The sequence below is a fragment of the Strix uralensis genome, chromosome 4, assembly GCF_047716275.1.
Source record: "Strix uralensis isolate ZFMK-TIS-50842 chromosome 4, bStrUra1, whole genome shotgun sequence".
Taxonomy (NCBI): domain Eukaryota; kingdom Metazoa; phylum Chordata; class Aves; order Strigiformes; family Strigidae; genus Strix; species Strix uralensis.
The window spans coordinates 67933089-67946531 of NC_133975.1; the positions used below are offsets into that span (position 1 = coordinate 67933089).

A 13443-nucleotide genomic window follows, 5' to 3' on the forward strand; every position below is an offset into this window, starting at 1 on the left:
GCTCTAATTCATTATTATTCACATCAGGATGACCAATTTCATCAAGGTGGAAAAGTCACACCATAGTATAGCCAGCAGAGTGGAATTTCAGTTGCCCCATGACTCACCTTGGTCATGGCAAATGGAAGGTGAATTCAACGGAACAGTAAAACATACAGGTGAAAAAGGGCTTGAATGCTCCCCTTTGCCGTATAATTATTTACTCAATGCAGTACACACCCCCCTAAGGAAGGTGGCAGGATGCAGGTTTGGTGAGGTTGCTCAGTTTGGCTGTCAGATTCATCTCAATTTAACATAGCATAGAGCCACAATTTTTGCAAGGAGGTAATATACAAGCTGGGAACACTGCAGTGGGAGTGTGAGGGAGGCCAACCACATCATAGCCAAAAGCCTGTAACATGGCAGGGAAGAGCACCAATTTAGGATGTTAATGACTGCACTGCCTATCCTGCAATCTACTGGCTACATTTACTGACAGCTCTTGACCATTCTTGACAGTTTAGGAGTTCTCTTACTTTTCTCTAGCAGTAATTCTACCATTGCTTTTGCCCTCTGCTAACTAGCTAGGCCCCAGAGAATACCAACACCAGCTAACAGCCATGCTCTGTTTGGATAGTACTTGCATTTTATTTCCCACTGGAGTTTCTTTGCTTTGGGCTAATTAACTTGACTTTTTGGCCATTGAGGTAGTCACCCATTTAACATTTATGAAAATACATATTACAAATCCACACAATTACTAGGTAGCATTTCAGTATGCACTAGACAGTTCACATGAACAACTGCAACACCAAAGCACCCAGTTTTCAGCATCAAAATCACCCCCAGCAATTTGCTTATAATTAATGTACAGCACAAACATTTAGCATTCATTACACACAAGAGAACAGTGTAGCAAAATGGATATTTTTAACAAAGAATACAGATAATTATGTATTGCTTAGGTTCTCCTCATTTGCATTACTACTTTGAGTTTTAGACTGGGGTGCAGAAATGTGTCAAGTTTTATGTGGTGTACTCCCTTTAAAAGAAAAATGTGCAATTATAATTTCTAAGCATTGTATTCTGTTCATAACTTGCTTCAGTCCTCCAATGTTTTATTCTGTTCAATATACATTTTCTAGTAGTCCCTCCTGAAATTAAATATTCCCAGTAGGCAGTTATGGCATCATGGGAATTACCTACATCCAGTTTACTGTATATTGGTTGCACAGATTAGACAAATATTTCACCACAGTATGTTTTACAATATTTTCATGTATCTTTAATTTATATGATTAATTTTTCAAGCTATTGTTTTTTAACTGAAGCTACATACCCAGTAGCATTTGCAACACCTTTGCTTTGCATGGAAATAACTTGCCTTACATGAATTGTATGTATGTGTCTAGTGTGACTGTCTCTGATTTTTGGTTGCCATACATTACATTTTTAAAACTTTGAAATCACTTCTAAGTTGATTCACAGTTTTTTTCTTACTATCTCTCCTTTTCTTCTCTGTCTTCTTTTTCCTCAGTCAATTCATTAGTTGTCAATGAGGATGTTCCAAGGAAAGGACCATGCCTCTTAAAACAAAAGAATGTTTGTTTCATTGTTTAGGTGTGAAATCCCCTTAGATGAAATGCCGGTTTGCAGCTGATTCAGATCTCTACATATTTGATCATATTTTAGATTACTGCAGAATTACTTTTAACTTTTTATTTTGGTCATTAAGAAAAAAAAAATGTTAACCCGATGTTATTCTGACAGTTTGCTAACACTGGCTTTCTCTTAGAGGAAATCGACTTTCAATCAGTTCTAATGCTTTCCCCCTTTTTTCTTGTTTGTTTTTATTTGAACATTGATCTGTAACATCTGAACAATCTTGAGATGCCTATCTTTGTGTAACTTCACTGTGTTCCGTTTTTAATTTTAAATTTTGTTGTTGTTGTTTTGAGTTTTTTTAGTGGTGTCCTGATTTGGTTTGTTACAGCTTTGACAATGTATGTGTGATTGTGCTATATTGATAAAGTTAAGCAAGTTATTTCCTGCCATTTTCCTTTTCAGTTTTTTTTTTTTGTTTGGTTTTTTGTTGTTTTTTTTTTCCCCCCCCCCCGTTAGCTTTGCTTTGCTCTTGTACCCTCAGATCTTGTGGATCCACCATTCCCGGCCCATTTTGTTGACCTTCCTACCACTGCAACCAAAGACTGTCATTTTCAGTCCTGATTATTTTCCAATCTCTATTTTTGATTTCCATTTTACTTTCAATGTTTTTCATTCGCATCAAAGATGACGAGACAGAATCTACAGAAACATCTATCCTGAAAAGCCATCTGGTTAATGAAGTCCCTGTACTAGCCAGTCCAGACCTGTTGTCTGAAGTTTCTGAGATGAAACAAGATTTGATCAAAATGACTGCCATCTTGACAACTGACTCTTCTGATAAATCAGGCTCCATTAAAGTGAAAGATCTTGGAAAACCCACTGAAGAAGAGCCAGGAGAGCCTTTTGAAATAGTTGAGAGAGTGAAAGAAGACTTAGAAAAAGTAAATGAAATTCTGAGAGGTGGATCCTATACCAGAGAAGAACATGTTTTGCAGAAGTCCGATTCCAAACAAGAACTTGTAGAAGAAGAATGGGTCATTGTCAGTGACGAAGAAATTGAAGAGGCCAGAAGAAATGCTCCTTTAGAAGTCACTGAACCTACCTGTGTAGAAGTCAGGGTAGACAAAGGGACAACAAAAATGGAGAAGCCAGACATGACGGGAATGGTAGATTACCTTACAGAGGATTTAAAAACATATGTTTCTCTTCATGAGGTACAGCCACCAGCCTTACAAGAAGATGTAGTAGAAGAAAGATTTGAAGCTGTAGTAATAAGCAGGGATTCTGAAAAAGAAGGACAACAATCTTCAACAACTGAAAAACTAAGTCCACAGGAGCAACACAAGCCAGCCTTAGAAATTAAAAAACCAGTTAGGACAAAATTAAGAGACAAGCAAAAGCAAAAGGAAGGCAAGATGCACAGCAGTGAGGAACGACCAGGACTAACAAAGCTCACTTCAGATGAGTCACGAGGTGAGGAACCTGGCCTAACACTGACAGCTGCTCCTGAGGCTAAAGCTGTATCCCCTGTTATAGAGGAAACTCCTATTGGCTCAATAAAAGATAAAGTTAAAGCTCTACAGAAACGAGTGGAAGATGAACAAAAAATACGGTCAAAACTACCTGTCAGAATTCAAACAAGAGAGGGCACTGCCGAAAAGGTTTCTAAAAAACCAGCACAAGTCAAAAAACCAGTAGCACACAAAGCACAACCACCTGTTTCACCTTCTTCTAAGACAGAAAGACTTGAAGAGACCATGTCAGTTCGTGAACTGATGAAAGCCTTCCAGTCAGGTCAAGACCCGTCCAAGAATATATCTGGACTGTTTGAGCACAAATCTGTCAAACAGAAGCAACAGCTCCCTGAGAAGGAAACAACCCGGAGAAAACCAATTTCTTCACAAAGTGAAACGAGGCGAGTATCAAGCCACAAGACAGACAAACAGAAGGACAAACAAAGCACGATATTAAAAGCAGAGAAAGAGCCGCAATCGAAGAAAGGAAAAATGCAAATTTCTACTGTCGAAATTACCAAGAAAACTGTAGGTAAAGACCAGGTAAAAGAGCGGAGCAGCAAAAAACCAACTGAACCTCTCCCTCCAGTATTTGATGATGAAAGTGCCAAAGATATATCAGTTGCGAAGGGCAGGACTTCTGACGACCAAGGAGATACTGACTTCCAGATCAGCCCTGACAGAAAAACCTCAACAGACTTTTCTGATGTCATTAAAGAAGAACTGGAGGACAATGACAAATATCAACAGTTCCGACACCTTTCAGTGACAGAGGAGGGAGAGCTGAACTTGGAGCAAGTACTGACCAGTCCTTTCAGTGTTGCTTTTCCCACGGAGTATGTGAAAGATGGATTCCTTCCTGCTCTTTCTCTGCAAAGTGCTGCTTTTGATGGGAGCTCAGAGAGCCTTAAACATGAAGGTGTGGCTGATTCTCCAGGTAGCCTGCTTGAAGGAACCCCTCAGATCAGCTCTGAGGAAAGTTATAAGCATGAAGGCCTGGCAGAGACTCCAGAAACAAGCCCTGAAAGCCTTTCATTCTCACCAAAGAAAGCAGATGGGCAAACTGAAGAAGCTAAAGGAGCAGCTAGAGCACACACAACAGCAGAAACATGTTCTCCGAAGGAACTCTCTCCAAAGGAAGATGCAAAAGGTATTACTGAAAGACAGCTAGATGCTGTTACTGAGACTAGTAAGTCTCATTCTGACCATGTATCAGAAGAGCTTGTACCCACAGCCTCTGAAGAGGCTGATAAACTTAAAGAAAGTAGCTCAGCTTCCATTATGGAAGATACTAGCAGGGATAAAGAATCCAGAACCACTGCACATTTAACTAAGACTTCTGAAACACATGACACAGCTTTAGAGAAAGAAAAAGATATAACCTGTGAACGCCGTGTTGTGGTTAGAAGTCCCCAGAAATTGGAACTTTCACTTGCTAGCCATGATAGTGAAAGCTTTAGCCCAGTTGCAGATGACTCTTTGGCTATAAGTCATAAAGACTCACTGGAAGCAAGCCCAGTGCTAGAAGATAACTCATCACACAAAACGCCTGATTCTTTGGAGCCCAGTCCTATGAAAGAGTCTCCCTGCCGTGATTCTCTTGAAAGTAGCCCTGTAGAGCAAACAGTGAAGGCTGGTATTTTGGGGCAGGGTCCTCTTCAGTCTGTTCTTGGCAAAGGAGAAACCTGCCCAGAGCTGGCATCGGTGCGTTCCAGGATTCTCCGTGACCCTGAGGGAAGTGCTGATGATGACAGTCTAGAGCAAACATCCCTCATGGAGAGTTCAGGGAAAAGCCCTCTTTCACCTGAAACTCCTAGTTCTGAAGAAATTAGCTATGAAATCACACCTAAAACAGCAGACTCACAGGCACTGTCAAACATACCAAAGTCGGCCACAATCCCTGAAGTCAGTGAAGAACCAGAGGATGATTCAGAAAGTGAACCAAAGAAGAGATTCACCCCTGAAGAGGAGATGTTTAAAATGGTGACCAAAATCAAAATGTTTGATGAATTAGAACAAGAAGCAAAACAGAAGAGAGATTGCAAAAAGGATTGTAAGCAAGAGGAATCTTCTGCAGTGGCTGATTCAGAAGCTACATGTGAAGGTGAAGAACCAGAGTCAACAGCGGTAGAAGAAAAAGATATACCTACGGTGGTGATGTCTGCAGCTGAATCTAGAAAAAGTTCTTCCTCTTCAGAGAGTGAGCCAGAATTGACTCAGCTAAAAAAGGAAGCTGACTCAGGGCTCTTAATGGAGCCTGTGATCCGAGTGCAGCCACCCTCACCACTACCATCCAGCATCGATTCCAGTTCTAGCCCCGACGAAGCAGGTTTTCAACCCATTGATTCAAAGCAATGCTCTATCAGGATAGGGGCAGTTAAAGCAGAACAGGAAAAGCCAACAGAAGATGACAAAGAGGAACCACTTATCCCTGGGGGCAGCTATAAGGTTTCCACAAGAGAATCAGGCACTTGTCATTCTGATGGTTGTGTATCAGCAGGAACTGATGAATCAAAATATGACAGTACAGATCACAGCGAGACAGTTAGTCCCAGTGCCCCAGTCACACAATCTGGGGGTACTCTGTGTCATTCCATTAGTGACAGTTCTCAAAAAGAAGTGCGTGTTGAGTCTTCACTAACACTACAGCCATATGATACTGGTGAAAAAGATGTCAAAGCCACTGCCTTGTTAACACAGACAGATCTCATTCCTACAGGAGCCGTGTCTGAGAAAGTAGACGATAGTTCTTGTGGACACAGTACCACCGAGTACTCTGTTCCACAAGATGGCAAACTGGCTGAAGATGATACCACTGACCATTCTGCTTTGGGAAGTGATTTGGGAAAATCAGAAACAGATTTTGAAACATCTCAAAGAGATACTCATGCTGAGGAACTCTTACGAGAGCATTCATCCCTTACCACTGAAACAGTGGCACTTGAAAGTTGTGTAGCAGATGCTGCTGAAAGTAGTGGTCCTTATATAGTAAGCCCTTATGAAAATGTGTCTTCTGAACATTTCTTTACTGACACTGAAAGTAAGGTAGGATCTGGTAGAAGTCTGCTGTCTAGGGAAAGCTATTCTGATGAAGAAGGAAAAGATCAGACTGGTGAAGCTTTACTTAGCAGAGACACAGGTAGTGAACATCACTCTTCAGAGGAAGTATGTATGGAAATAGAGCCAAAACCAGAGGATGCATTTCAGAAGATGTCACGAGGGTCTTCAGATTCCACAAAGTTTGCTGAATCTGCCCTTGAGGATACAAGAGATGAAACAGAGAAATTGAGCAGTCAAGTTGTCATCACCAAAACGGATGTGGACTCTGACATGTGGAGTGAAATACGTGAAGATGATGAAGCTTTTGAAGCTCGGGTGAAGGAGGAGGAACAAAAGATATTTGGGTTGATGGTAGACAGGCGATCACAAGGCACAACACCTGATACAACACCAGCCAGAACACCCACCGAAGAAGGGACCCCACTTAGTGAACAAAATCCTTTCCTTTTTCAGGAAGGAAAGTTGTTTGAAATGACTAGAAGTGGAGCCATTGACATGACCAAAAGGAACTATCCAGATGAAAGCTTTCACTTCTTCCAAATGGGGCAGCAGCCTCAGGAAGACGTTTCTTTATCTGAAGAAGTGAAAGAAGCAGCAGAGGTGGAATCTTCTATGCTGAAGAGCTCACCAGATCCATTTTCACCTTCAGAATCAGAGGACTTGGATATACAAGAAAAAGATACATTGAAATGTTCACCCCCAGCATCTGAGTCTAGTGATATATCAGAAGATGTGACAGATGAAGGTGTCAGCATAGGCACCACAAAAGCTGATCTTAAATCCAGAATTCCAATTAAAATGGGTATTTCAGCTTCTTCAAAATCACCAAAGAAAGAAAGTGCTGCCTCTGAAGCTGAGCCCCTCTCCAGAATGGAGACTGACATGGTTGATAGCAGTCAGGTGCCTTGCCCTATCTCTCCTGAGTTGTCTGTAGTAGAAGATGAATTAGATTTTTCCAAAGTCACTAGATCAGTTTGTTCTGAACAGGGTGATGAGTCCCCAGACTCTTCACCAGAGGAACAGAGATCTGTGATTGAAATCCCCACTGCTCTAATGGAGAGAGTGCCTTCTTGTGAAAGCAAATCCAAAATTCCTGTAAGAACAGCTGCTGCTGCATTGCAATCCTTGCAACAATCAGAAAATGAGAGCCTTCCCGCAGACGGCTTCCTAGACAGTTTGCAGTGTGAAGGAAAAGATGACCAAGCAAAACCAAAGTCTAAAATTCCTGTCAAAGCAGCTTTCCAAAAAGCTGAACAACAATATACATACACAGACACATCTGTACGCAAGCTAGAGTCACCCAAAGCTCTTGACGTGACAAGCAAACTACCTATGAAACAAGATAACCGAAGTAAATCTGAATCTGATGCAAGTATTCCCATGGACCCAAAGACTAAACGTTCAATAAAAGCTAGGAGTTACGCTGAGGCAGAAGCAGAGACCAGGGAGAGGGAGAGAGAGATGAACCTTGAGCTAGACTCAGATGAGGCAACAGCAGCAAGACCCAAGGTATTCTCGTCACGGTTGCCAGTTAAAAGCAGAAGCACTACAGCCTCTCGCAGTGGTTTTAGTCCCACAAAAGAAAGTAAGGAACATTTTTTTGACCTTTACAAAAACTCCATAGAATTCTTTGAAGAAATTAGTGATGAAGCTTCTAAATTAGTGGAAAGACTCACGCAGTCAGAGAGAGAACAAGAATTAGTTTCAGATGATGAAAGCAGTAGCGCCCTAGAAGTTTCAGTTATTGAAAATGTGCCATCCAGTGAGACTCAGCAGTCAGTTCCTGAAGACATCTTTGACACCAGACCCATTTGGGATGAGTCTGTAGAGACTCAGATTGAACGTATCCCTGATGAAAATGTCCATGACCATGCTGAAGGTATTTGCCAACGACTGGGATTCCCTGTGCGACGCATGTCATGAATTAAACTTTTTGGTTTTTTGTTTTCTTTGGTGTGTGTGCGTGTGTGTGTATGTATGTATGTTTGTATACATGTGTAATCTGTGTGGCATTTTATTTTAAGCTTTTGGTAGTTAGTTGTGTATTTTTTCCCCCCTGTGAGCTGTGTTTGGTTTTTTGTGTTGTGTCTGTGTTTTTCTTGTCTGTGAAACAATCTCAAGATTGTAAACCATGAATGCTTATGGGAAGTGTTACCTTAATAAACCAAAACACTTCTAAAAATATCTATTGTTTTACCATTAAACTGATTGCTTAGGTCATGCACATTTTGGCTTTTGGCTTTCCCTGGCCCTATTTTTAACAACTAATTTTTACTAATAATGACATATTTGAGCATTGATTGAAACCGAGAAAAGCAAATGCATTTTCTTTTGAGTTGTTACACAAAGAAATCTGCAGAAGTTTTAAACAGTTAAATTTTTCATGTTCCTTTTTTTGACGATCTGTGTCTCAAGAAAATTCAGTGTCACCAGTAGCTTTAGTACAAGTTTTCTGGTGGTTGGTTTTCCTCTCACCTACTTGTGTACTATACTAAGTAGCCATGATGGAAATCCAATAGCTAAAATGAAACATGCATATATCATTAACCCTAAGCAATTTTCTGAATCTGAGATATTGCAATCCATGTGTGCATTCAGGGAAAATCAAAACTCAAATTCTGCCATCCCCAAATTAGCTTTGGGGATGGGAAGAACAGTCAGTCTCACTGTTATTGAAATGAATGAAGACTGGCAAATGAACATCTGATTTTTCCTTGCCTTCATTGGAAGTACTTTGTATCACTTCCTAGTTGAAAGGGTCAGACACTTAAATTTTAACAATATCTCAAATGCAAACCAAAATATGAAGTGCTATAGGGACTGTTTGAACAAAACTTTCCCTACAACAGAAGGAACATAATTAGAAGCACCAGTCCAGATGAATTTTTCAACCTTGGCATTTACTAAGGAGGCATGGAAATTTATGGCTCTTGACTTAGTTGAAGTCTTCAATTTAATGTTAGAATGAAGTTTTAGAATAAAATGCTTGGCCATAATAGGACAGTAGGCACAGTAGGCACTTAGTCCTTGTTTAGATTTTCACATGAAAGCCTGATTTTCAAATGGAAAATGCAGATAGTTCTGTGCTTTTTGAAAAATCAAGCTTTTTTTTCTTAACCTGGAGATTTAGAGTCCTCACTTTAGTTACCCAGTTGTAACAGCCTCTCCACATTGAGATTACAGTAGTTAGAAAAAACCCACTTTCCCTTCTTGGGCTATATCAGCTATGAAAATGGTTTTTAACTTGTAAAAGGCAACTTGTGGCTCTCTTTGACCTTTAGATCAACAGGATGATCCGGAAAGGACAGAGGAAAGACTGGCCCACATTGCTGATCATCTTGGATTCAGCTGGACAGGTAAAATGCATGTCTACTCCAGACAGAAAGGAGGGGAGCATTCTTTCTCACTTCTTTGCTGATTCTTTCAGATGATTTCCTGATTATCTAAAGATGTTTTATAGAAATACTTCAGTACCTTACTGTCTTCTGGTTACTAAGATTCCTATAGCCTATTAGGTAAGAACTCAGATGCAGAGGTAAAGCCTTGGCACTTGCTGTGGCATCTCCAGAGGGAAAGCCCCTAGGATGAGAGAGTGATAAAGAGCTGGCATATGTTACCCTACTCTTTTCGTGCAAAACGCAACAACTCTGGCTAGAAGTTAAATGAATACATGAATAAACATCATCTCTGTTCTGGAACTCCTGAGCTGGAAGACCACTATGGGGATAAATGACATCAGCTTCTTTTCTACAGAACTGTGCTGAGGAAAAAAGGATAAAAAGGGACCTCTTTGTAGCAATCATTTTAATAGTGTTGATTTAATAGATCTGAGACAATTAAGTTTACTGGGTACAAGCAGAAGTAACACTGAATGAGATGCAGATGTGTGTCACTGAAAATCAGCTACAAGTGTTTACAAAGAAAAAGAGCTGTGCAGAAATCTCAATGCTATGTCAAACTGTGCAATCCAACAAAAAATTGCTACCAAAAAGGTTAAATCAGGTCTACGCTTTTTTGCATCTATGCCTAGAGCAGTACCACACTCCTGAAAATAAGCAAGGCTCTAGGAGTTAAAGAAGAGTTGTATACCAGAGAAAAAAATGTTAACTCCTTAATAACGAAAGTTGTGCTCTACACTGTTTTTATAATCATCTTCAGAGTGTATGCAAAATATCACTGATACTTTTGCTTATGTTACCTTTTCCTTTCCTGTCCTCTATTTCAATCCATAGAGAAGACTGGGAGCGTATGTCACTCATCCCAACATGGATTATCTTGAAATCAGTAGGACTTGGACCTGTGCAATGTAACAGATTAGGAAACTGCTGAAAATTTTATGAAAATGAACAGACAGTTCTGAAAACAAAACTAGAAAAAAATGGATGCTCATCAAATAGACAATGTTTTTATAGCATTTTAGAGAGGGCAGGGTAATACACCTGCATAAATATTGTTGTCGTATTATGGTAAAGATTGATTTTTGTTCAAACTTATTTGATTACCTAGGATTTGAATCTAATGCGTAATTTCTGTATATTTGCTGAAGTTTACCGTTGTACCAGTTTTCAAGCCGGCCTGGAAATAAGGTTATCTGGGGTTTGGGATTAAAAACATGACACCCTTCAAAATCAAGTCCATACCACTGTAGCATGACAATGGAATAGAATGTGAATCCTTCTTTGTGAAAGAAGCAGAAATCTGGAGACCAGGAATAACAGTAGGAATCTCACAAATTCTCCATGGCTTTAACTCATTTTATGACCTGTTTCAATGGTTGCATCTTATTTTAGTGATGGCAGAAAGATGCTTTTGGTTCTGGATACAATAAAGATGTTACAGATAATTAAACCATTTCCCTTTTCTGGACTGCAGTCTTGACCCTATGCTACATCAGAAAGACATCAGTTATTCTTAGTTTCACATTTTCAGGTTTTGGCTTTCAACTGTAATTAGTAGACATTTACTTTTCTTTGAATGAAACAAGTCCAGGGGAGTAGAAATATTATGCTTTAATCTAGCCCTAGAAAGTGCTATTACTTAAAATTAATTCTTTTACTAGATTTTGATCAAAGTTTCTGAAATATTCAATGTTTCAGAGGGTAGAATCTGCTGAGCATGGTGCTCTGTAGCTAGAAATATTTCTATCTGCTCATGTGCTGTTTCTGCAACTGCACTCTATTTGATAGCTTGTCATTGCTAAATTTTGTCAGTGGTGGTGTGCCCTGAGAACTAGGAATGGTAGACATAAAAAATAAAAGCTCACGCAGGCCCATCATTTCTATACATAATGCATTTCTGTCTTTGCGAGAACTTACTGTTTAACAATGTCTCTAAATATGACATAAGGTACATAGAAGCAAAGAGAATTTGGTTTCAGAAAAGTTTGAAATCTACTTTGCTGCTGACAGCCATAAGATAGATGTAAGGCAGGGAAAAAGAGACATCTTTACAGAGATAGATTTCTTTTTCAGAGCTAGCAAGAGAGCTGGATTTCACAGAAGAGCAAATTCACCAGATCCGAATTGAAAATCCTAATTCACTTCAAGACCAGAGCCATGCACTCCTCAAATACTGGCTTGAAAGGGATGGGAAACACGCAACAGGTTTGTTTCCACTTATAGTACATATAACTGTCTCAAATTTGCTAGCTTAGGTGACAGATGTGTCTTATAATCACAAAAAGAAAATTTAGATAAAATTTAGGCTATAGAAAGAATGACCATAGATGGCACTTAATTTTTTTTAAGCTTGTCTGTATAGCATAGCGTATCATAGGATTCTCAGAGAAAGTAGTTTAATCTTGTTCACTTGAGGGCAAGGCAGAACATCTTATAGCAAAACAGACTGGAAAACCACTGAGGCCTCTTTTTCCTAAACTGAAAAATGTTTGGGGAAAGTAAACAAATGTGTTAAAGGAAAAAACAAAATTGAGTGGTAATTTTTATAGACAGCCCTTCAGTTAATTTTAGATTTTACATAGCAATGCTTCTAAACACATCTGTATTTTATATATGATATTATATTGCTCAGTATCCTATATATGTCCTTCATATGGAAAACAGAAGGGAAGAGAGCATGTGAAATTCTTAACGCAGCTACATGGTGTTGTTCTAATGCCACAGATACAAATCTTACCCAATGTCTTACAAAAATCAACCGAATGGATATTGTTCACCTAATGGAGACCAGCGGCATAGACTCCATGCAGGTCCGCGGCACTCGCACGTACACAGAAATTGAACAAACAATAGGATTGGACCACAGTGAAGGTAAATGTCTCCTGACCCAGGCTGCCCAGGTTACCTCATTTAAGCACTCGCCTCTGTTCTGACATGTTTGACTAGGATAATCTGTTAACTCTGATGACTGAGCGCTAGAATCTCATTTTGAAAACACAAGTAAGATGGATGAATGCAAGCATGACATCACACAGGTCACTGTGTCCCCAGGTATAAGATCCCTGCATTAGCCGATTCTTATAAAGCAAGTAAGGGAACGTTGTCAGAAACTACTGCAAATGCTTATGCCCAGCTTGATTTTTTGCTTATACAAATACTTTCACAGAAGTTAAGAAGGTTGCATTTGGATTTGACCAAGATTTGACCAAAAGGAAAACTACTCCATGCTTTGAAAAAACTTTTGGATTCAAGTATCTGGGATATTGTAATTCTGCTATGATGCAGCGGGATTTCATAAATTTAAAAGTTCAGTAGATAAGATCAATGGTTGTAAACTAAAGAAACACCTCCAAATTATGGGAAATAAAATTCTCTTTTCTAGAAGCGATACTTTTACATCCTTAACTTAGTATTGAACTGGTAGCTTGGTAAAGTATTTGACAGCTGCAAACGTCCCATCTTTGAGAGAATGTAGGAATAGAAGGTTGTTTGATATAATTAGCATTCTAACACCACAACTGATTAGTTTTAGAACATTAACCTCCATGTCCAGCTCAAATTCAGAGTTCAATAGGTTCCTAGAAAATGTGGCTAGTAAGGAAGAACAAAAGCCCAAGCTTGGGATTTGTAGCCCATGGAACAGAAACACATACGTTATTTTACAGTTTTTACAGAATGAGAGCCCTTGCTTTGAGATTAGGGGTTGGGGGTGGCTGGATGCATTTATATGCCTTGAAGCACATAAATCAGCTAGTTCTTGCACCTAGTCCTGTATGAATTTCTTTGTCCATACTTGTGTAATTATTTTTTCCATAAGCAGATAAATAATGAACGGGGGGGAAAAAGGTTCCTAAAACCTATCCTAATCTGCTGGAAAAAATCCTGTT

At 39.4% G+C, this 13443-nt stretch overlaps 1 protein-coding gene across 50 annotated transcripts in view; it reads left to right on the forward strand.

The window, feature by feature from the left end:
* Positions 1-13443, forward strand: part of ANK2 (ankyrin 2) — a 371495-nt gene that overhangs the window by 342976 nt on the left and 15076 nt on the right. For 30 of the 50 annotated variants that reach the window (XM_074867132.1, XM_074867139.1, XM_074867131.1 and 27 more), the window contains 3 exons: positions 9440-9514; positions 11630-11761; positions 12281-12427. In XM_074867132.1, the coding sequence (XP_074723233.1) occupies positions 9440-9514; positions 11630-11761; positions 12281-12427 (354 nt within the window). Of the gene's footprint in view, positions 1-2268; positions 8038-9439; positions 9515-11629; positions 11762-12280; positions 12428-13443 lie in introns of all 50 variants that reach the window. The other 20 variants (XM_074867112.1, XM_074867115.1, XM_074867116.1 and 17 more) reach the window with 2 other exon arrangements.